The sequence below is a fragment of the Haliotis rubra genome, unplaced genomic scaffold (genome assembly GCF_003918875.1).
Source record: "Haliotis rubra isolate DU_JTF1 unplaced genomic scaffold, ASM391887v1 Scf710, whole genome shotgun sequence".
Lineage (NCBI taxonomy): Eukaryota > Metazoa > Mollusca > Gastropoda > Lepetellida > Haliotidae > Haliotis > Haliotis rubra.
Window position 1 is genome coordinate 190,703 of NW_025767425.1, and position 25,338 is coordinate 216,040.

The 25,338-nt window shown below is 41.2% G+C and overlaps 1 protein-coding gene across 1 annotated transcript in view; it reads right to left on the minus strand.

Moving 5' to 3' along the window:
- LOC124259151 (FH1/FH2 domain-containing protein 3-like) overlaps window positions 1-25,338 on the minus strand; it is a 144,017-nt gene that overhangs the window by 67,972 nt on the left and 50,707 nt on the right. The window contains 2 exon segments of the mRNA XM_046693247.1: window positions 5,561-7,838; window positions 8,364-9,064. Of these exon segments, the coding sequence (XP_046549203.1) occupies window positions 5,561-7,838; window positions 8,364-9,064 (2,979 nt within the window).

Genomic DNA, 25,338 nt, shown 5'->3' on the forward strand with positions numbered 1-25,338 from the left:
TAAAAATACATTTTTGAATATATTTATTGTTTCCAATTCTCACGATCTTAACCTTCGAAAGCCGTACAGAAATGTCAACGATTTCGGGTTACACGTGAAATGATCGTTTCTTATTTTTAAAATTACATGTAAATATGTGTTTCATTGTAACCCCTTTAAAACCCTATGGGTTGTATCAGTATGCCAATTATATTCGATGACAAGGCAAATTTTTAATTTTAATTATTTTTTTTATACTTGTGAGGAAAATACAGTTCCACAATTGTATACACGGGGCTATTCCCGAAGCGTATAGCGGACATATTGACATTTGTTGCAGCTTGAACCCCACCATTAAATCAAATGCGTAAGTGCAACGATTCGGTAGCTTAGCGACCCTACATAATACACTCATGCTTTCAGAAGTCATCGGCGTTAGTATAACGACTATAATAAATCATACTTTGTCACCAAGCTATGAAAATAAGCAATGTTTCCGTCACCGATATTTATACAGCCCAATATCGCTATCTGCAGCTATGCCATTGGAATGTAGTGATTTATAAGGAGGTCATGTCGCCGATACACTTTATCAATCTCCCGACGCGCATTTGCGGAGCTCGGACCAAGATCAGGAGGGTTCTAGTGTTCTTGTAAGATCTGGGATCACTAGCGAATTTGAATAGGGATTTCCAACAGCAGGGATAAGATAACTGATCTCGCCAGTACGAACATAAACCTTAATGATGTGGTTTAAGCTTTCAGGATACAACATCTAAGCATAGTTTCTCCCGCGATTAACCTGTTGGGTAGCTCTGTGGTTAGTGGCTGATGACTGGGTTCGAACCACGCTTAGAACAATATGGGAAGAGAGCTGGTGTAAAGATCTGGGTTTAAATGGTCTTCAAAAACTTATTGTCTGTAGAGGCGACTAACGGGATCGGATAAGCTTGTTCTGTGACTCGGTTGATGCATGCCATCGTATCCCAACTGCGTAAATCGATGCCAGTGATGTCAATCACTTAATTGTCTGGTCCAGACTCCATTTTCTACAGACTTCAGTCACGTAGCTGGAATATTGCTGAAGCGACGTTAAACAACAAACAAACAATCTAAATATTCTTTCTATAGACGGTTGAGCAGCCAAGCGGTTGATTGAGTGAGTATGGTTTTACGCCGCTTTTAGCAATATTCCAGCAATATCTCGGCGGGGGCACCAGAAATGGGCTTCACACATTGTACCCATGTGGGGAATCGAACCCGGGTCTTCGGTGCGACGAGCCAACGCTTTAACCACTACCCCACCGCCCAGTCAAGCGATTGAAGATTGTCATCGAAGCGTTCGAATCCGTTCTTGGTCTCCCTTGTCGTGTCTTTGCTGGATTACTGCCACGATTCGTAAACCTAACTCATTAACAGAAACAGTTACTTCCTCAATAACAAGAACGTAGGCAGTTCAGAATATATGACGATTAAATGGGCGTCACTTTATAATATACCGTGTTTCAATTTGTACAACGGGGGTGAGTGACGCCGAAGTTATCGCACACCCTACAATGTTTGTTTACCCGCAATCAAATCAAACTGCATTTACTTTTCTTTTTTATCACGAAAGAAGGTAGGGCTTGAACGTGACTTAGTTTCAACCCGAGAGTTAAAGCCCAGCACGCGCATTAATCTTTGTCACAACATTAGACTCTTGCTAGAATTCTAAATCGGAACTATTTTCGGAACTTGATTTAAGGTATTAACTCAGCATAATACAAAGTTTGTTTCTAGATTTAACGACTTCCTGTCTGCGATATTAAGATAATATTTACTTCGATACACGCTGTAGATTATTGGGAATTTATTATTAGACAGTGACATTGTAAACTACAACCTGTAGCTTTAAAAAAAAATGATTTATTTATAAGCAGTAAATGGGTTATCATTAATCATACATAAATATGGTCATAACCTTCTCAGGCTAAATATATTTTTCCTTTTATCTTATCCCACGGTAATATTTTATGCTTGTCAATTTATGAGGAGGCTGCCATTATCATTACAAGGAAGATTTGATGAAAGTGATGACTACATACATTGATGGGGTGAGTGAGTTTAGTTTTACGCCGCTTTTAGCAATATTCCAACAATATCACGACGGGGGACACCATAAATTGGCCTCACACTGCACCCATGAAGGGAATCGAACCCGGGTCTTCAGCGTGACGAGCGAACGCTTTTAATCATTAAGCTACCCCACCGCCCCCTGACGGGAAAAACACGCACCTGCCAGATGAGAACAAGCGGGGCATGCATATTTATCCGTAAACTTTCGGACTATGTAATATTATTCGGTAGAATGAAGCTGTAAGTACAAACCCAAATATTTTCAGAACTTTATATTTTAAAATATCCTGACCTCAGTCAGTTTGGTACGTCAGAAGAATCACATTTAATTAGTGGTAAGGATGAGATAAAAAAGATAAAACGTGAACTATTTCTTTATAAACATTTGTAACTTATAACGGTGTCAATCACTGTGTCGCCACTAATTCATTACACCTGTATGTGACAGTGTAGGCCCAACAGGTGTTATTGTTTAGACACCACAGATAGAATTCTCTCACGTCAGCTGTATTGGCAGGTGGTTGGGTCAACTGCTAGCGGGCACATGACCAAGTACATAGTAAACACAACCGCTGGCATTTCCAGGCTCATCAACCCATCTCGGGACAGGAAGCGTAATTACAATGGTGTGTTTGTGCATGCCCAAGGAATCTTGTTAATAATGTCGTATGAAAGACCGCGTAATTAGCCAGTGACAGATAGCATCAATGTACGTTATTATTGTCATAATGACCTATGTTGTTATTACTCTTGAAGGTGTTTCGTTTAATTAATGTAAATATTATGAAAAGTGGAGCGCAACTGTTTGCTACAACTGTGGTTAGGGAATGGCAAGGGTGGTACGAGTTACTTCCCTTGAACTAGTACCGTAACAAGTTCTAGACCATTCGATTTCTTATCATCCACAAACTACTAGTATATATATTCCGTTTGTGCAACTGTATATTATGTTTAGCACTATCTTGTAAAACGTATTACCAGCTGCGTCAACTTATTACCTGTAGATGTATTTACACAAGCAAATTTTCCTTTTATACCGATCCAGATTTCTTTGGAAATAAAAATATGTTTAAAGCACAAACTTTAAGGGGATCGAATGGTTTTTTTAAACAAAATCAGAATTTACATGAAATGTGTAAAGTAACAATGGCCTTCCTAATGCACAGAAGAGTATTAAAACCTTGTTAATAATCAGCTATTATACAGCTTTAATAATTCCAACATTACTTAGTGATCCACCATTACATATTTTACTGGCGCTTTAATCAATTACGGAAATTGCGTTCCTTCATAACTCCACTAAACATACTCTTGTCGCCACAGAGTTAAAGGCATGAACATATATTATTGATTATTTATTAACTAGTCGTAACAATTAATTTCTGTTCGTACTGGCAACTATGACTGGAGCCACTGATTTAAATTAAATTTTGTAGAAGATTAGAGTTACATTGTTTCATACACTTCCGTTCAAACGCAACAAGGGCTCAGTCCATATTTATTATGTACTATTTATGATTCGTCCACATTAAGTTTACCAACACAAATAGTTGTTTACTTGATCACTGATAGTTTTGAAATTTCCTTTCAAAGTTAGTTATTTTCATGGCATATAAACTGTTGTGGGTTTCAAAATGTATATCCCGGTTCCAAAAGTCTTCCAAAGTCCAAAAATTATACCGTTTTAGTTAGTTCCTTATATCTAAGTGATGTATATTTGCCTAACATCCTGCTACTAGTAATTTTTAAGAATTTGTAAAATTGAAATTTCACTCAAGCAAAATATGAAAACAATAGCGCGTCTACGAGACAAATTCAGAAGAATGTCTACATGCATCCAAATTATTATACATATTTCCTACACATGAATACCGATAGTGACGTAAAGATGCTGACATATGATAGAATTAAAAAGAGCAATAAATACATGTACAAACAGTATCTTACCATGAGTACGCTATCCGCCCAGTAGCTTCCCATGGCATGTAGACTGTCATCACCAGGGTGCAGGCGACGCTACACTGATGGTTCTCCTGTCTCGCATTACCTTGGCTATTATCCCCTATGTCAGATAGACGCGCATACTGTCAAATGTCAAGCCCATTTTCAAATATCAAAGATTAAAGGGTCGAGCAACTTTGACCAGAAATATGACGAGTTTTGATTGCTTTTGTCCTGGCTTGTCGACCACATTCGGCGTCTAAATTTCACGGACCGCAAGGGGTGAGTACATTTGTGGTAATTTGTCTGGGTATTTGGCGATGCAGGGCATATTTATTAGATGGCTGAAGAGCCAGCGAACGAGGCACTGATTGTATTAAAGCGTGTGTTTTGCTTTACACACTTCATAGAAACAACGACGCATTTATTTGTATTTTTTAACTTTGATGTAATCGTTACACCACTAAATACAACTTAATTTGTCCTTTAGCACACATTCTACAATTAACATTTATTTGATTTTCCGTTAAGTTACTTATCTGATATTTTGGTTGCCTTTTCATCGTCTTGAACCGAATCCGTATTCCCCTGAATCCTTTCAATACAATATATTAAATGCTTTAGTGTTTTTCGACTCAGTAAACCAAATCTGAGCTCCGAACCTAGTCCTATTGTGGGACCAGTGGGTACAGTATCCACTCGGCTTTTGTCTCGCAGGTGAAGAGATAGTTGTGCATTTGTTGGTCAGTAGGTGTGGCGTGACTACCAACCTCGTCAAGTTCGTCAAGGACGAGTTATACGAGGGCTACATAATAAAACCAATTTAACATTTGGGAAACAAATAGGTTATACAACGGCGTCATATTGCAAAGTTTTGTAATTTCTTAATTTGAACAATGACCTTTAACTGATATTCAGCACATACGTGCTAAAAATTGGAATGCTAAGAACTGTCTGTGTGACACCTGGCGAGTCAGCCAATCAGTCCAAGAGGAGGGCGGTGACTCACTCACTTACTCAAAGAGACCTACTTTTAAGAACTGTCTTCGGGCAAAGACTTGCTCGTGTTAATATAAGACAAAACGTTTCCAGAACTGATATTAACCTTTGATTGTTGTAATTGTACTGATGCTGGCGAATGAAACCTCGTGTGTCAAATTCCCTCGCCATAACTTGTCCTTCGCACGGCCTTCATTTTGTCCCTCATTTCTAGTCTGTCATATTGCGGATTGTACAGATTCACTCACCTTTGTTATCACCGTCGGGCCCCATATACTTTGTATTTAAGAAGGCAAATAATTATTGCATCTTAAAGTATGGACTCCGCTATCTCAAAGTCGTTGAGACCGATGGCCTTATATAAAGCGTGATTATTTGAGTAAATACATATTATTACTGTTCAGATGTTCATTGATGAACTCTTTTGACGAAAACCGACTTTGAGATAACAGGGGCCTGCTGCTGTGAGATAAAGCCCTTATTTCACACATATTGCACGTGGAACAAGAAATAACGACGTGCCTACCTTTTTGACGTCAACTCCGAGGTGTTCCAACATGTCGGAGGCGGAGGTGTATCCTTTGAAGTTTCTGTCATCGTCGTCAGATGCTCCCGGAATCTTGATGATGCGAGGTGGCGGTGGCTTCTCACAGAGATTCAGGAAGTCTGCAATGGCTACCAGGCCCTTCTTCTGAGTCAAGATCTGCGCCATCTGCTTAGATGTTGTAGAAGGAGGACCTCGGGTCTTGGAAGGTGCCGCTTGTTGGGGTGACCGTTCAGCCGTAATGCGTTCATCTTCGATGTCGATGAGTTTGTCATCATGAGACTTTGATGCCCGCATCTTGGATCCAGAGGATCGTCCATCTTGCTGAGCTTCGAAGGAGTAGCTGTTTGGCCTTCGCTTCGTGAACGGATCATCTTCATATGATGATGGCGAGAGTGGAGAAGGTTGCATTGGGTGGTGTGGCGTCCTTGGTACTGGAGAGTCCATGATGTCTGCCTGTCGTCGCCTCTCGTCGTCGTCAAGGAGGCTGTCGATGTCTTGTACAGCGCTGATGTAACCAGAACGGGCTCCCTTGTAAGGTTGTTTCTTCTGACCATCTGGAGAAGATTTTGATTTGCCCATTTCAGACTCAGGACTGTGTGGCACAATGTCGGGGAGAGTTCCCTGACTCGTCATAGAAGCAATCGAATGCTGAGACACAGAATTTGACATTCGTTGCAAATTGGGGTCATCAAAGCCTGAACCACTGCTCATCTTGGATAGGCTTTCATTGGACACGGCGAGATGGTTTGGTCTCATTCTATCATAAGGAGACAAATACTGCTCTACCGACTGTTGTCGAGCAAGTTGAGCGTGTCTTCCCCTGTCCTCCAACATGTCCTCGCGTGAGCTTTGTCTACTAGATCTGTTGGACTTGGAGGACCGGCCGAAGATGCCTCTGTTCGGAGACTCCTCTCTGTTAAATCCAAACTGAGATCCTGCACTATCACTTGCGTGGCCGTGTGCGTGACTGCCATCGTTCTCCCATTTCTCCCTTCTGGACTTCCTTCTGTCGTCAAGGATGCTCTCCCTTGAACTGTCCCTCTTCAGTCTGTTGTCAGTAGCTTCTGAAGAACTACCAGATCTTCTTTGCAATCCGTAGTTGTCATTGCGAATATGGCCACGTCTATCTTCTCCTTCAAATACCTCATTGTCGCGATACTTGTCCATCGTCGACTTGTTGAGATTTGATTTTCTGAAGTCCTTGTTTGGCATGTGTCCTTGGTATTCATCATCGTCAAGGATACTGTCATTAGATCCACCCCTCGAGAGGTTCTTCCTTTGCCTTCGTTTCTGACGAGATGGGGAACCATCTCTAGAGTAGGGAACCTCAGAATCGTCCATCATGGCCCTCATCGAGTCCTGGTGGACATATTGTCTGTCATTTCTGTTGAAATTACTCTCAGCGCCTACTCCTGGATGTCTTCGCATATCATTAGGAGCACCATCCGGTTCTGTGTAGTATGCACTTGATGGCGAAGGCAGATTCTGCTTCCACTGATGAACCTTCTCAATACTCTCCCTTAGCGACAGGTTCTCTGGAGTGAGAGGAGGCTGATCACAGTCCAAGAGTTCCTTGCTGGAGTGCCTCTTCCTTTTTGGCTTGTCATCCAGCATGTCTTCTCTCGAGGACGACCTGCTAGGAGGCTTGTGTCGGGAATGTCTTTCATCAGCTGCGCTGTTATAATCTGTATTAGGAGTGCTAGTTCGTGGTTCGCGTCTCCTGCCCTTTCTGCTGCTTCTGTCATCTTCATCTTCCATCACGATAGATTCAGCATCAGCTTCTTCTCTCCTGGATGAACGTGGAACTTCTCCATAAACAGCTTGGCGCCAAGATTTCTCGGATGGTGGATCTTGAACCTCATCCCTATAATAGGACTTCTTTGGAGTCGGATCATAACTTGACTTCTTCGGGGCGTAACTTGTCCCCGGTAGAAACTTGTCGCGATATTTGTAGAAGGTTTCTCCAGGACCTAAACCTGATCCACCACCACCGCCACTGCCGCCGCCAATACTTCCTCTGTATCCTCCTCCACCTAATCCACGGGACCTCTTGGTGTTCTGTTGGTCCATATTTGTCTGTGTTGCACAGTCGACAGTGTTGGGGTGGTCCGTCTTGCTCTGTCTACCTCTTCGAGTCTCCCTCACGGGGCATTTGATCCTCCTGGTTCGCGAAGGAGCATCCCTTTTTGGCTCCTTGGCGTCTTTCTTATGTAGTTCCCCTTCTGGCATTGGCGAAGTACCTCTGCATATCAGGTATCTGCAACAATTACAATACAGGTCTATATCATTTGAAAAGGATGCGGTGGGTAGCCTAGTGGTTACAGCGTTAGTAAAAGACTCGGGTTCGATTCCCCACATGGCTACAATGTGTGATGCCTATTTCTGGTGTCCCCCGCCATGATATTGCTGGAATATTGCCTCACTCACTTGAAAAGTGTTTACACTAATTTTGAAATCGCCATCCTCCGAATGTCAAAACTTATTCATAAGAATCAAATCTAAACGTGCACATATTTATTCACATGTTATTTAGTTAGTTTACACACACATGCGATGTTGTCTTACTTAATATACGCCACTGAATTTTTATACCTGAGATAAGCAGGTCGCCATTTAATGAATTTCTGTTATTACACTTAAGCTACATATCATAGGGAATATAAGCCATAATGGTGAGCCGGATAATGATTACAAACCACTCTGCACTCTGCAGACACATACTCTCAATTTTCAGCTATGAAAACTTTGTCATAGCTATTGCATTTCGACCATTCGTGTTTACCTGACTGACTGGTTCGCTTTCTCAGCCTCGGGGGCACTGTCATCCGAATCTGACACTGAGGACTCTCTGGGCCGTCTCTTAGGCACATACGCCGACTGTTTACAGGGTTTGCTGGTCTGTTTGCCTGTCGGTTTGGTATCTGCGGACGGTCGACTTGGAGCGTCGTTCCCTCGGGAAGACTGTCGTTCATACCGCCGCGTCACAGGCGACGCGTCCGACCCACTCTTGTACGAATACGTAGAGTAGGGAGAAGCACTGCTGCTGTAGTCGTACCTCGACGACTTGGTACTGACGGGAGATGTCTCCCTGCTACCGGCACCGTAACTCTTACTAGAGCGTGTTGAAGCTCTGTCCCAGGACCCGTAGGAACGAGGGTTGCTGCCGCCATAGTCCGACAAATAGCCACTTCTCGTGGAGTGGCGATCGAGGGAGGGGTATCGATCCCTGCTGCTCGTGCTGCGATCGACGGACGGGTAACGGTCACCACTATATGAATATTTGGGTTCCATGTTCGAAAACTTGTTCACTTTGTCCGTCACAGATACTGGCGAGACGTATTTGGGAGGCTCATAGCTGTAGCTTCTGTTTGGCGGTTGGTAGGAAGATCCTCCTCTGTAACCGGAAGTTCCGTACCCAGAGTTGCCGTACGATTGAGGCGTGTAGCTCCGACCGCTACCTTTACTTGTGCCCATATCATACAACTGCAATAGAAATAGAAACAGTGAGGATAGGCGACTTCGAATTCGTGTTTCTGTTATATATGTACTGTTCAACTTTTGAAAGGGATAACCAGATGGATCTTTCTATCTAAATATACACCTGATATATACGAGAACAACCTTTACTTGTGCCCATACAACTGCAATAGAAATAGAAGCAGTGACTTGGTGAAGAATTGGGACTCAAATATCTGTTTCCTTTATACTGATCAACCTTTGACAGGGATAACCAGATGCATCTTTCGGTTCAAATATACACGTGGCATATATGAGGACCACTTTTGTGTATCGTGGAAAGGTGTATAAAATAGCCCTGTCAAAAGTGGAGGAGCATAATCTATTTCTGCAAATAAAAGCTATTACAAACAGAAATACAATTTACGCATTACCAAAGAGATTTTGTGAAAGAGAACATACGGAAAATGATGGTCAAAAGAATACGTGAGTGTGTTACATTTAACGTCGGTTTTAACAGTATTCCAGTTATGTCAAGGCTTGTCAGCTTAATGTTGGTGGATACACTTCTCCGACGTCTACCACTTTAATGAGTGAGTGAGTTAAACTTTTACATCGCATCGGCAATATTACAGCCATATAGTGGTGAAAACAAGGTAATCAGTTGTAAAAATCTGTCGACAAAGGACAGTAAAACCAACTAGACTATCACAGATATATATTTAACACTAGTAATTAAATCTCAAATACTGTAACTATAGAGGACGATACAATATAAAAACAGGCTATAGATCGCCAACAACTGAAGGTAGATCACCATACCATGGGGACTTACAGTACTTGTGCTACCTGCATGGACCCTAGCTGGATTTACATCACCACTTTATTGGCATGGTGCTGATAAACCTAAAAACACAAACGGGGCGAACCGGATTCGAACCCACTAGTTGGAATTAAAATAAAGATATATTGATATAGATGCTGTGTTGACATTTTGTAAAATCGGATCGGAATACATGTATATTGATACCTATCTAAAGATATCATTGCTGTGGTCAACTTCAGTTTAAGCTGCACGGACCAGTGGTTTCCGGAAGTATAAGAGATACAAGGGGGGCAATGGGGTTGCGTGGTTGCGTGGTTAATGTGTTCAGTCGTCACATCGAAGGGTCGGGTTCGACTCCCTACATAGATACAATGTGTAAAGCTCATTCACGGTGTCCCACGTGATATTGCAGGAACATTGCTAAAAGCGGGTTAAACCAAACTCATTCACTCAAGACGGATATATACACAGTACAAGGGGAAAACGCTACAGTGACACCCCATACGAACCTTACCCATTAACTTTTTTTTAATATTTCACCTTTCAATACATCTGTTGTGCTGATGTGTCTTGTTTATGACTTTTGTATGTCATGTTTTTAAATCTCTGAAATGTCCCCTTTTTAAAGAACATCAACAGAAATGACCTATTAAACCATTAAATGTTTATAAAACAGAAATAGAAAGCGGGATTAATCACTTTTCTTTGAGCACCATGACTGTGTTTGAAGTGCCTATATTTGATCATCAAGATTTCATGCCAATAAAATGTAGGTTACAGTGTCAAGTACTGGCAAGGACAAACTAGATCGGTCGGAAATAAACTTTGTTATTTCTCCGAACAGGTTCACCTCAAGCATGTATGCCAGTAAATTCTAGTGTCTTTGCCAATCTAAACAGCGCCCATCATGTAGAGGGAGCTGCGGCGTGCACAACATCAGCTGCATCTGATTGTACACCGTAGACACCTCAAGGACCCACCGATGTCTATCCCGATGAACATCCCGAACAGGTTTAGCATTCACTATGTGTACCGTAATAAATTGCAAGGTATATTAGGTTTAATAGAGTCTACTTTTAACCTAGGGGTCGGCAGGCTGGCCTTGTGGTTAAAGTTCTCGTTAGTCACTCAGAAGATCCCGAGTATAAGTCCTGTTGTTGCTGGAATATTGCTCAAAGCGGTGTGAAACCATGCTTAACTCACTTTGACAATCATATATGAAGTTGACATGTTAAAACCTACTCAAGATATAAACAGATACACATATGTAACTGTTCTACATTTTGACATGTAAACGTGTCTTATACTAATTAAAAAATGGCAACTTATTAAGTTATTGATAGGCGTTTCCTCTGGAGTGAGTTAGATGCAAACCATAATCATCGGATCCTGGCATGATCAAGGGAGACAACTTTCACCAGCGAGGCTGCCCAGCCTATACTGATATAACATTTAATAATCTATGCACCATCCAGTGTCAATGATAGATTAAAAGATGTGAAAGTGATAAGGTACACTAGTGCAACGTTCAGCCAATGATGTGTTTTGTCACAAACAGAAATACTTGATTCTTTCTATCTTCCTTCGTCATCTTTTTAAATGTCTATCTGTAAACTGTACCATTTAAAAAGAAGCCCACTCTATGGCACGAAGAATCTCTAATCCTGTATTCACTTCGAAACATCCTAAAATAATCACCCATAAACAACATGTAATAGATAAGTAGTTTCTTGTTAATGTATTTCAGACGCTACTTTTACAGATGACCAAAAAGGCAATTCACCCCAGGATCTCACTCGTGTAGAAGTCAGTTTGAAAGAACCTCAACCAAATCTTTTTACTGGGCCTCATATGAACGTGAAAAACGTTGAAATTCGTGTTATCTACGATGTTCAAGAGAATAGATTGATCTGAACAGGCAGCATCGCCAACACTGCAGACATCCGATATTGTGACAGTTGAATAATTACGGCACTTATATAACTCACAAGAAGTGTCATTTAAAGTTCTTTTTATCTTGTCAAGTTTGGGCCTTGTAACTTCTTCTCTGTGTCTCCAGAAGGAGTTTGATAGTCATCTTCCGGACTGCTCTAATTCAGTGTATCTTCACCCCGATGGATGTGATGGTGAATTACCGCGCTGATATGACTGGCAGTAAAACATCTATTCACGTCAGCTCGAACTAACCTTGTTTATTTCGGGGATGCATTCGTTATCATGAAAAATACGGCGCAAGCCCAATCGCCCCCCTCATACAGGCCCTACCAACGTCCCCCTCCAACCTACCGTGCACCAACAGCTACATCTTTGCACATGTTCCCGCGCCTTCTTTCTGTACAAATGATTAAGAACCATATTTTGTCAGCTTCATTTATTGTTTAGGAGACGCTAGATGATGTATGTTTTAATCAACTGTTTAACGATCACTGTTTACAACACTCTTGGTGCTGTGAGATGCACTGGCCATGTTTATTTTAATTACAAGGTGCGTTTCATAGCGAAGTTTATATCGCAACCGTCGCTACGATAGTTTCTGTCAAAGAGAAAGACAGGCCGGTTTGCTTTATGGCACTGTTGTTCAAACAACCGCCTACGCCTGATGGTGTTTGGTTAAGAGAATACCTGAGAGTACAGTCAAAAGTAGTCATGCGGTAAACAGTCTTACAGTGTCGGTCATATTTATCACGGTATGCCAGTTTGATGAAGTAGCGCACCCTCTGTCAGTCAACAAGGTACTGTTTGCCAGCGACTGATCTGGATAGTACGCCTGTGCTCTGTCTTTAACGATGGGCGTCTGTCGGAATGGTTGAAAATACCCAGATGATAACGAATTATGACAGATGAACTCCTTGAGCTGGAGATTATGAAAGTAACCGACTTGATATACGATTAACGTTGTCAGAACATTTGCTACTTGACATTGTTAATTTACGTAAACACTTAATAGAAGGAGTTCTCTCCATAAACATAGCATAAAAGTAATAGAGACAAAAATATATGCAAAAGATTGAGAGAAGGGTGCGTATATGCGTGCGTGCGTGTGTGCGTATGTATGTGTGTTGTCAAAATCGATTTATTCCGGCTCATGTTTACTTTTCCTCCACAGCAGCAATTATGGTATATGCTTGTCCTTGAAACTATGCTGAAAATATTGTTTTAGATTCTACCGGAAATTCACACTGAGTGTTTATTGGTTCCTCCTGGGCGAATTTCACTGAATTAGGTTTAATGAGTTACCATTTATGTGTGCAATTATTTATTCTGTAGCTGAGCTGAAGGCAAGTTCAGGATTTCACGAAACATTAAAAGAAAAATAAGATACAGGCGTAAACAATAAATGGAGAAAACTGAAGGTGATCTAACTTGGCGTTGTGGCCATAGGGAGCCGCTGGCACGTCATAATTGCGACGATAACGCCGTGGAAATGTCAAAGTTGTATGATTAACGCACTACTTCGTATTGCGCATGGAAGTCATTTCCTTGATCTTTCAGAGTGTGTGCAAAGGCTGGATTCTGCACTCCAGATTTATGACATTCCGCCACTGAAAATAGGCCGCGCTGTTGGACAGGGGCCAAGCATCAGTCTCGGCTTCACAGATGGCGGGAGGAGAAAAACCCTGAAAAACCTGATCCCACTTTCTACAGAACGTTCAGGAGATGGTATCATAAAGAAATTATATTAAGGTGCAAAGTAAATTGCCCGTATGATGTATACTGGCTAATGATCCATACAATTTCATTAAAAATGCCGCGAAGGTAACATACAGGATCTAATCATTCCGAAAGGAATCCGGAAGTTAACTGTATCGAAATAGACGTGACATGATAAAAGCTGAATGAAGACCCTAAACAAGGAGGACTTACATCAGCTTCATGAATAGGTTGGTGCAATGCATTGTACCTAGCCTTGCTCCAAGGCTAAACTGAATGCTAACCCATGGATGTACATGCATACTATTAGTAAGTCTATCATTTAAAGAGGCAAGTCTACAGCGGACAGTCTAAGGACGCCAGTCTGTGACAAGGACAATTTATTAATTTTATTCATATGTTTTAGAAATTATCATTTAAACTATCAATTATTACTGTAGAGACTTGTGCAAATCTACATTACACTTAACCTGAACGGAACTCTGCAAGATGTTCGAGGTTTTGCATTTAAGTACTTGTTTTGTTCTTTTGCTCATTTTCAAACAATTTGTGTTCAAACAAGGAACACCCACAGATACCTCACACCAGGGCTTCCTGAAGAACATTAGATATAAACTAAACCTTTAAGTACGCTATTCACGGAGGATATTTGATGTACGAATACATTTGTTGGTGAAATCCTTACCAATAACTGAAGGGCGAGTATTGCGGACAAAACCCGACGGTAAATGTCACTACACCTGCGTTGCGTTGCCACAGTTAATACGCTAATAGAGTGACACAACTGGCACAAAAACAACAAGCATCGTGTGGGTTAATGAGTAGGTCATGCATGTAATTCGTGTAAAGCGGCAGAGCTCTCACCGTTGTAAAAGGGATGAAGTCGCATAATCCGTTATCATGGCTGCATTCATGACAAGTCATGGCAATAAACTGACAAAACACTTTCTCATGATCAGAAAGTCAGTGCTAATATCAGAGTTTATTGTGCGTTTCCTTCTATAATATATTTCCAATTGATTAAAAAATCATGATTCTTGGTGTTCGCGAAAAGGCTCCGCCGGCAGCACCCGTCACAAACACTTGCAAAGGAAAGCAACGAGCCCCATACAGTCAATAATGAAATAATACATTTGTATGATTATCATGAAGGTCGGAATAACAACAACATACAGCATCTAGTAATATTGTGTACATCCGTCATCAACAGAACAGCGAGGCCGTTGTCACACATGCCCAAAAGAACACCACCAAGTATACCGGCATTGTGTGTAAGTTGCATTGACAGATCGCTGATGTCTGCATAAACCACACGTGCCCTGAAGAATGCCTCCAGTTGAAGAGGCAATATTGTGCACACGTGACATCAACAGAACTGTGATGTCATTGCACGTCACACGTGCCCTGGAGAATGCTTCCTTTAGTAAAGAAGCAATGAGCACACGTGACATCAACAGAACTGTGATGTCATTGCACGTCACGCGTGCCCTGGAGAATGCTTCCTATAGTAAAGAAGCAATGAGCACACGTGACATCAACAGAACTGTGATGTCATTGCACGTCACGTTCCCTGGAGAATGCTTCCTATAGTAAAGAAGCAATGAGCACACGTGACATCAACAGAACTGTGATGTCATTGCACGTCACACGTTCCCTGGAGAATGCTTCCTATAGTAAAGAAGCAATAAGCACACGTGACATCAACAGAACAGCTATGTCATCGTACCTCATACACTTCCAATCATCGCAATCTGACGTATAATTATATTAACCCTCATATTACCGGAAGCAAGACCAACCTACATCTATATATATTCTTTGTGAAACACAGAATAAGAGAACATTAAGACCAGAGAACTAGACACGACGGGAAGATTTCTCCTTTCGGTGACGACTTATTCACCCTCAAACCTTCATGATCAACCAACGGAGAGTAGATCGCCTTTTTTATCATCAAATCTTAAGCAATCATAATTACAATACAACTTGGGAGCTTGATCTGTGACTTCCACGATGAACCTATTCGACAGCTAATAAAAACTATAATGAATTCAAACAGTTATTTAGAAAAATGGAATAGGTCTACCGAATGGCTTCTAATCACGATTATCCTGCAGTACTCGGAATAGGACTACCGAATGTCTTCTGATCACGATTATCCTGCCGTACTCGGAATAAGACTACCGAATGTCTTCTAATCACGATTATCCTGCCGTACTCGGAATAGGACTACCGAATGTCTTCTAATCACGATTACCCTGCCGTACTCGGAATAAGACTACCGAATGTCTTCTAATAACGATTATCCTGCCGTTCTCGGAATAAGACTACCAAATGTCTTCTAATCACGATTATCCTGCAGTACTCGGAATAGGCTAGGACTACCGAATGTCTTCTAATCACGATTATCCTGCAGTACTCGGAATAGGCTAGGACTACCGAATGTCTTCTAATCACGATTATCCTGCAGTACTCGGAATAGGACTACCGAATGTCTTCTAATCACGATTATCCTGCAGTACTCGCCAAGTAAGCAAATAACATCCAAACAGACAAACTTTGTTATCAATCACAAGGAATGAGTCTGTCACCGTCCAAGGTATATCAAGGGAATTACGTCCACAGCGCTATACCAGTAGCAAGGCCTACCCCCTGTTGAGAGGGGTATCAGACAAGCAGGTGCCCGAGCACTCCCCTTCTTGACAATACAATGAAGTTAGACAGATGGCACACGGTCTCACTGATAAACCAATCCTCATTACTTGTGTAGAAGCCAGGAAGATTTGACTCGTCGGAGAAACTAATTTCCTCAACTGACGAAAGTGTTTTTCGAGCCTACTTAAAACGTTCCAAGAAGAAAGAAGAGACGGTAGGTAAGATTGTGGGGATTTTTAAACGTTGGCTTGACTAATTTGAGATCACAGATGGAGGGGTATTTTATTTCTTATTTAGGGAAACGGAAGAGGAAATAAATAGGAGAGAAGATAGGTAGGTTTTATTTTGTTTTTGTTGGTGACGTTTGGAACTCTCTTCAAGAGGGTATTAATTAAGGATAAGATCTGTCAAAACACTTCCCGTGGTATTGCCTCGAGTCGAACGTATCGCGTTTTATAGCAGATGCATAGAATTCGTTTCATACATGTTGTAAGATCTTTTCTTACGTCACCTGGCATTTTGGATTGAACGGAAACCCCAGCTCTCTTTGTCCTGTACGTTTTATCGTTTACAGTTTTTTGTCAGCCTTCGTAACTCTGTGTATTATATATTTACTGATATAATAATATATTTAACCAGAGTCCATATAATAGACCCTCTATTATATGGTCTCTGATTTAACTGAAAACTACCTACCATCGGTATTTGATTCGATGTGAAATAACGTTTTGTGCCGACACTACTCTCAGTTGTCCCATTAACACTAAGGTTTAGTGAGTAAGATCAGTGAAATATCATCAATAAAGTGCAGTTGTCTTTTCTTCTCACTAAAAATATTTTTCACTCGTGACTGATAGAAACTTTGACAAGTCCTTCAAATGTACTAAGCATGCTAAGTGACAAATATTATATCTCAGTAAAAACTCTTTCAATGGGGTTTGGAGGTCTCTATAAAATCATTTCATGTACATATGTGTCCTATATGGATGAGGAATGCTTCCGTGGTCTTGTGGATAGAGCATCGCCCGGAGACTCGGAAGGTCAGGGATCGATCCCAGCAGTATCATACAAAAGACGTTAACAGATGGTACTTGTTGGTACCCTGCCTAGCAATCGGCATTAAGAGAAACAGCAACGCCAAAACAACCCGACTAGTAAGCATACTGTCTGAGTGGGGTATTAATGGCGACAAGGGATACTAGTGGCCAAGTATATAAAACAGGCATTATTCCTGATTGGCACAAACAACCAACCGTTCACGTACGCCTAACGCCTGGAAAGAAAAATAGAAGTCAAAGGTAAAGGGCCATACGTAATATTCCAGCTATATTTCGGCGGTATGTAAATAATCAAGTCTGGATCAGACAATCCAGTGATTGACATCACGCTCTACACAAATTGATACGATGACGTGTGTCAACCAAATCAGCGTCCCTGACCACCCGATCCCCTTAGTCGACTCCGAGTACGACAAGCATGGGTTGACGAATATCAGTTCAAACCAGAATCTTCACGGGTCAATGTAGATCTACTTATTTTTCTCTATTCCTCTTCTTTCCTTTCTTTCACTCAATGTAACAATTGCAAATAAGTATGTCTAAGGAGACGGTGTTTTTGATACACGGTGCCCAATCGTTTTCATAAGAACAATAAAGAACGAACTCAAACCTAGCTTATGTAACACAGCGGAGCAACGGTAACTCGAATTTCCCGAACTCTAAATGCTGTTTACGATGATGTACATGTCACTGAACGTTCAAAGCGCTATGATAATAACTCCGACAGTCAAACTCTGGACAGTTGAAGCGATAAGATTGTTTCGTGAAACAGTACTACACTGGTCCTAATTTCACAATAACGAAAGTTCCACATCAAAGTTACGTATCGACATGTACGACACTGGTAGCACAGGTACCAACACAGACTTGCGACACGTAACTGCTACGAGCACGAGTTCCTTGTCCAATCCTTGCTCGCACCATGAGTCTCGGCACCACTCCTTTCTCGAAATATGGATAGCTCGATATATTTCAATTAGTGCCAGTGACTTAGACTCAATGTATCTTTTAACTTGAGAAAACAAGTAGATGTTACGGTAAATATAATTAACGTAAACATTTCCGGATATACAGTACACCCTAACTGCTACGATCGCTACGAGTTTCTGCACCCCTCCTTTCTCGAAATATGGATAGCTCGGCATATTTTAATTAGTCCCAGTGACTTAGAATGAATGTTTCGTGTAACTACTGAGAGAAACAAGTACTTTACGGTAACAATAATTAACGTAAACCTCTAAATAGACTAACATCTAGTTTCTGCAATGAGCATATTTTACAGAAAGAAACGTTTCCTAAATTACACTCATAAAATATAATAAGGAGGAGAAGAGATACTTTCTTAATTTTCAGAAACTTCATGACTATTATGCCGCGAATTGTAATCTGCCTCGGCAGGTAATCGACATCGACTTTCCTCAAACGTTGACGTTTTGTATGTTAAACAAGTGAGTGAGTATGGTTTTACGCCGCTATAAGCAATATTCTAGCAATATCGCTGCAGGGGACACCAGAAATGGGCTTCACACATTGTACCCATGTGGGTACCGAACTCGGTACCCCACTGTGCCCTTTTCGCATGCATTATATCATATCGGAAATAATAGGTAGGAAACATACTCCCTGTGTCTACCAGCTGCCGTATCTTCTCTGGCCTCATTGCCCAAGGTCAGTAACAAGGGAAGAGTTTATTCAACCCTGTACCTACTCTCTTACAAAACAAACCTACTCGCGCGTCTACAAATCTAGTTTCGACCCGAGACTGTAAATCTACGTGGAATATATAGGCGCAATTCCAAAGAAATAATCCCATCTTCCGCACTCGTCATGCCCTCCTGCTCCACATATAACGGTATTTTCTGGTGTATACTGTGTATAGACAACGAGTACTTGGTGTGTAACAAACCTGGCAGATATCAGGTTACATAGAAAGTATGCCGTTCTTCCATACCTATATTTCGGTATTGTACTGAGGACAACCGCATCTTCTAAACAGCATCATATGCCCCAAACAAAAGGAAATTTGTTCCACGTACGCGTTTAAACAGAAAAAACCTTACCTGGATGTACACATACTTCCACACACGGCACCGGTAGAACGAAATCTAGTTGTAATCAAGATGCGCGGTGCTGGAGATGCGGAGGCGATACCAACCTCGCTTTCGATTAGGGGATTCCAAAAAACCTCGGTGAGTCAGTCTGGTCGAATCAGTGATAAACAACGCGATAGAACGCAACGGACAAAGGTTTCCCCTTCACAGACTAACCCCTAACATCTCAGCTTTGAAGAACGTCTTTTAGTACAGTCTGCACCGAACAGTCTAAGGAACTGGTTATAAATGTCTCCCTCAAAACAACATCTTTCCTCCACCAGTAAAAAACAACCCTGCATCTGCCAAGTCAAACAAACTTAAATATGAAGAACCAAATGACGGAGGACAGATTGCGTTCATTAACTCGAGAATGCAAGATGGGGTTGAGGGCGCAAGATATGTCCATTACATTAATCAAAACCGTCAGAAAAACATCCCCACTGCCCACTTAAATAGAAGTATGAGATTATTTCACCAGTACTCGTTACCCTATGGCCACGATCAAGCTACATCAGCTAGAGTGTATGTGCAAACACGTAACCAGCATCTATCGTTAGGGGATATAAACCATATGTTTGACAATCAACTTCTAAAAATATACGCCATTTTAACTAACCTGACATCAAGGGAATGTGTATAATATTTCAAATGAAAATGGTTCTGAAATATCTGTATTTTATTCCATCCACATAACTTCATCTAAAGATGGGGTATACATGCTGCAATATTGCCACGCACTGCAACTGAAACTTCCATGATAATGGACGAGAGCCAGGATGTATCCGATTGAGAAAGACAAAAACCATCTGTCAAGACAACCATTCACATCAATCCAGCCGTTACAACCTTAGACTTGAACAAATTCTCTAAAGTAACAAATAATAGTTTCAATGATAATTTCTAAAAGATAATAATAACAGACTGGCGTCCTAAGTGTACTTTCCGCTTATCCAGACTTGCCTCTTAAATGATAAAAATAGTATACATTCTTGGGCTCAGCACTCTATACAGCCTTGGAGCAAGGCTAGCACAGCTTCAACATGATACTAAAGGAATGGTTTGGAATATTTGGTATGACAAAGATGCAACTGTCTTCACATAGACAGACACCGATACTGCACTGTCTTATATGTAGCCTTTGTTTGAGTCGCCAGCAGAATACGCTCCTATTACATATGACATATTACAGGATGTATCTAGTACAGAGTGAGTGAGTGATTATGGTTTTACGCCGCTTTTAGCAATATTCCAGCAATATCACGGCGGGGGACCCCAGAAATTGGCTTCACACTTTGTACCCATGTGGGGAATCGAATCCATGTGTTCGGCGACAACGCTTTACCTACTGGGCTACCCCACCGCCCCTAGTACAGAGGACGGGAAACATCTGCTTGGCAGTGACATCCAACAAACCTGCTGTACTTTACCTCGTCTGATAGGGATAAGACATTTTCTTATAAAACAGATATCAGAATCAACGTGGATCAGTTCCGCGCATGTTTTACTGCAGGAAACGTGATTCTGGCTCGGGGCAATCTTAACCACGTCAACATGAGAGAACACTGTGAAAATTTGTTGCATTAACTATCTGATTAGATGAACCAGTTTTAAAATGTTAGGTGATAAAATGCTAGGTGGGATTAAAGAATGGCCTTATCGTTTAGAGTGAGTGAGTTTTTACGGCGCTTTTAACATTACTTGAAGCAATATCACGGCGGTGGACACCAGACATTTCATACATTGTACCCATATGGGGAATCGAACCCGGGTCTTCAGTGTGACGAGCAAACGCTTTAACCACTTGGCTACCCCACCTCCCACTTTAGAAAAGAATTAAAGGACATATTTAATTAAAACGCATTATCTTCAATTCTTCATACCTTCAATGACCTTCATACTGACAAAGCTGTTCGCCTACAAGACAACGGCAGACTTATCTGAACTTGGAGACAGACCAAGATGATGTTGAAGTCGCCAAGAAACTGATGGAAGATGATGGGAACCATGTACCTGCCTCATTACCATAGCAACACAACGCAATAACCCCAATTAAGCGGATATTTTTCGGTGCAAAAACAAAGAGGTGATTCAACAACAATACACCTCAACAAACTTTGGAGTAGTGAATAAAAAATACTTTGCTATTGAAAACAATGCATAAAAAGTATTATTGCCTTAAGATTTACAGAAATATTGCTCGAACATGCTATCCAGAAAACATAAATTGTTTGGCTCAAATAAGGAAAAAACCATAAAGCAACACATTTGAACATGTCTCCTGCAAGTGTTCCAGAATTGTTTGTGTTCATTAAGAAAACATGATCCATTGCTTCCGTATAGTCACTGCGACCAATCTTCGATTATTTCAATTAATATCTCTCCAGTCCATATCTCCATATCTCCCAAACTACAAATCAAAAGTGCTTTTATTACAAACAGACCAATGCCCTGACAGAGCTCACGGAATGTAACTCCTTTCAACATCATTATCCCTTATAAAGTGTCAAATATCATGTTAAAAAATTATGCCTATCATCCCTGGATGTATAGTTCCAGAGGGGCCAGATCCTTTACCGGCAGGTAGTTAGCGCTACGTTTAGCGAAAACAAAATATCTAAAATTTGTGTTAAAATCTAATATGTGACCCGATGTTATTGTAGTTCTTCTTCTTTCTGTTGGTGCAACAGGCTATTAAATGTGAAAACAATATTCTTAAGATCGAACGTCAATGCAAAAAAACAGCCAGTCTTTACTGTCTCCAGAAACAAATTCCATTTGGAGATATAGTTGTGAAAATAATATGATTGAATCACTGATGACACCAGGTGTTCGCGAAAACGATAAGCATGGCCTGCCCTACTTGTAGCACCCGCCATGTTTAACTAAAATGATTTGTCTGTTGTTTTGAGCTGCATTCAGCAATATTCAAGCTAAATGTCGGTGGTCTGTACTCAATTTCATGTAGTTCAGACAATCCAGTGATTGACATCATGAACATCGATCCAGATTGAGGTGGGTTAATCAGTTGAGAGAAACTGACCACCATATCCCGTTTGTTACCTCTTATTAAAAACATGGGTTGCAGAAGACCAATTCTATCACCGAATCGTCACAGGGTTTAACCCCAAAGTGTTAACCAAGACACAAATATTATACAAAAACATTAGAAAATCAAAGAACAAAATTCAAAGTCTAAAAAGGCAAAAGATATATAATATTTTGCTCTCGACACGCACTAATCATTTGCAGGGCGGTGGGATAGCCGTGTGGTTAATGTGTTCTTCCTAATGCCGAACGTCCGGGTTCTATTCCTAAATGGGCAATTTTTTGCTTTTGTGGTTTCCACTTCAGAAAGTCATAAAAATGGCATAAATCTAAATTCGCCCTGACAGTGTCTAGATTAATAGACTCGGTCTACACATTTTCCTGTTAAAACGTATATAAAGTAAAGTAGTGAGTGAGTTTAGTTTTACGCCTCACACAATATTCCAGCTACATGGCGGCGGTGTGTAAATAATCGAGTCTGGACCAGACAATCCAGTGATCAAATAAAGTAAAGTAACCTGTAGGTTATAATGCCTTTGCGTTACAAGGTCAGCTTATGAAAACAGTTCACTGTCGATACAAGTCAGTCAATCGAATGTCCGAGTCTGTAATGATGATGGTTATTCAGTCCACGTTGTGTTATGTGCGATGACATTTGCTGTGATATTTCTACAGAAGGAATCAGCAGGTGCTTGTTGTTGGAGCCTCCCAGCATGGCCCACAGAAGGAAACACAGCGTCTTATCGGAGGCAGATGGTAGGTAGATATGTGATATCCAACTGTATCTAGGTAATCACGGAGTGGAAATTGTGAAGAGGCAATAGATTCTGTATAATCACCATTGGAGATTAACATGGCCGAGTTCTTATCTCACTTTGAGACAAACTTGAGTTCAGTTTGTACAACGCCCTGATAAACATGATTATGAAGGTTTTACATTGAAACAATAGTTAGGATTCGAGAGGTAGAGATAACAACTTCTTTGGTAATGGACATGTGCAGGATACTATATCACTAGATGTTTATCAGACAAAGAGAAACACCTTGTTTTGTTTGTTGATTTTGTATTGGTTATTAGGAGAGGAGGGGCATGGGGATGAGATTAACTATGCTTTGAACAGTATTACAATTATATTTGGTCGTGTCACTTTAATGTGAGTGAGTGAGTGTGGTTTTACGCCGCTGTTAGCAATATTCTAGCAATATCGGCAGGGGACACCAGAAATGGTCTTCACATATAGTACCCATGTGGGGAATCGAACCCGGGTCATCGGTGTGACGAGCGAACACTTTAACCACTAGGCTACCCAACCGCCCGTCACTTTAATGTGATTGGAAAGCTTCAAGTAAAAGTCACAAACCAATCAACTTTATCAGGGCGATTCGTTGATTCGGGGCAACCATCACGGGTTTCAGGCATCCCAAAGGGACGCAACTCTGCTCAGCAAATTGCAACAACTTCCATAACTGTGCCACCCGTGATCGCCCTGAATATTACAAAAACCGACATGATTTCTATATTAACAGTGTTGAACAGTAATACCAATAACTGCTACCTGCTATTTATCAGTTGATAACATGGTCGTGTAACAAAACGAATCTACCACAGCTTGTAACCAGGTGTTCCACACACAACGACCTATAAATACCGACATGTGATATTATCCTCGCCAGCTACAACAGTAGTGTGTTCGGGCAGACCGACATGCCACGGTTATCCAGTGCACTAATGAGGAAACATCAAATTTACGTCCAAACGATGATCCGTAAAAGTTCTACATGTGCAGGTCTCTGAGAACAACACAACCTTGTACAATATGTACACATAATCATCGACATGAATTTAGTCTGGCAATTTAATCCCGTCTGAAATACTTCAACGTTTTTACCTTGACGACCCGTTAGAATTGGTCTTCAGTAACCCATGCTTGTCGTAAGAGACGACTAACGGGATCGGGTGGTCAGGCTGGCTGACTTCGTTGACACATGTCATCGTATCCCAATTGCGTAGAATGATGCTAATGATGCTGATCACTGGATTGTCTGGTCCAGACTCGATTATTTACAGACCGCCACCATATAGCTGGAATATTGCTGAGTGTGGCGTAAAACTAAACTCACTCACTCACTCATTTTACCTTGACCCTGGAACGCTCTTCCAGTTGAAATTCAACTTACACATTAGCCAAATAGTGGTGTGGATTTGAATAGCCAAATAGTGGTGTGTTAAAAGACATAAACAACTAAACTGTGCACCTATAGGAAGATAACCTGGAACCTCTTCCTATCTACAAAGCCATTGATGTTCAACAAAACCACAAAAATCAGTTTAAGAGCCAAAGTGGAGCCCTCTGTCCGTACACAGAGGTCCGTGATTGATGTCGCTGGTGCGTAACCCTTGGCTAATGAGTTCCCCAGAGATGAAGAGCGTTTGTCTTACCTGCACTTTTCAACCCTGTACAGAATAGCATCTATATCTCGGGATGTTTGGAAGAGAGAAAGCTTCTTCGCGACTACCATACCCGTAAAGTATGACAGATTCTCTTAATAATACCGTAACTTGTCATAACTATAGAGGCCGCTTTCAACAATATTTCAGTTATATGACGGCGTGTAAGCTTGGTGTTGTGGGAAGCTAAAGCACTGTAAGTCTCAGGCGTTTAACAAAAGTCCATGAAAATACTGAGTTGGGTTTAGTGCTGCTTTGTATAGTGGTACAATTATGTCATAGCGTGTCAGTTTCAAGTGAGTGAGTGAGTGAGTGAGTGAGTGAGTGACTGAGTGAGAGTGAGTGAGTGAGTGACTGAGTGAGAGTGAGTGACTGAGTGAGTGAACGCTTTAACCACAAGGCCATCCCGTCGACCCAGCTTCAAGGGGCAGGAAAGCCCATGAGGATGAACGACCAGGCCTTTCATAGGTGGCTGTGCCTAGTAGCATATACGCTGGATGTAAGGAATGTAAATGTATTTTTGT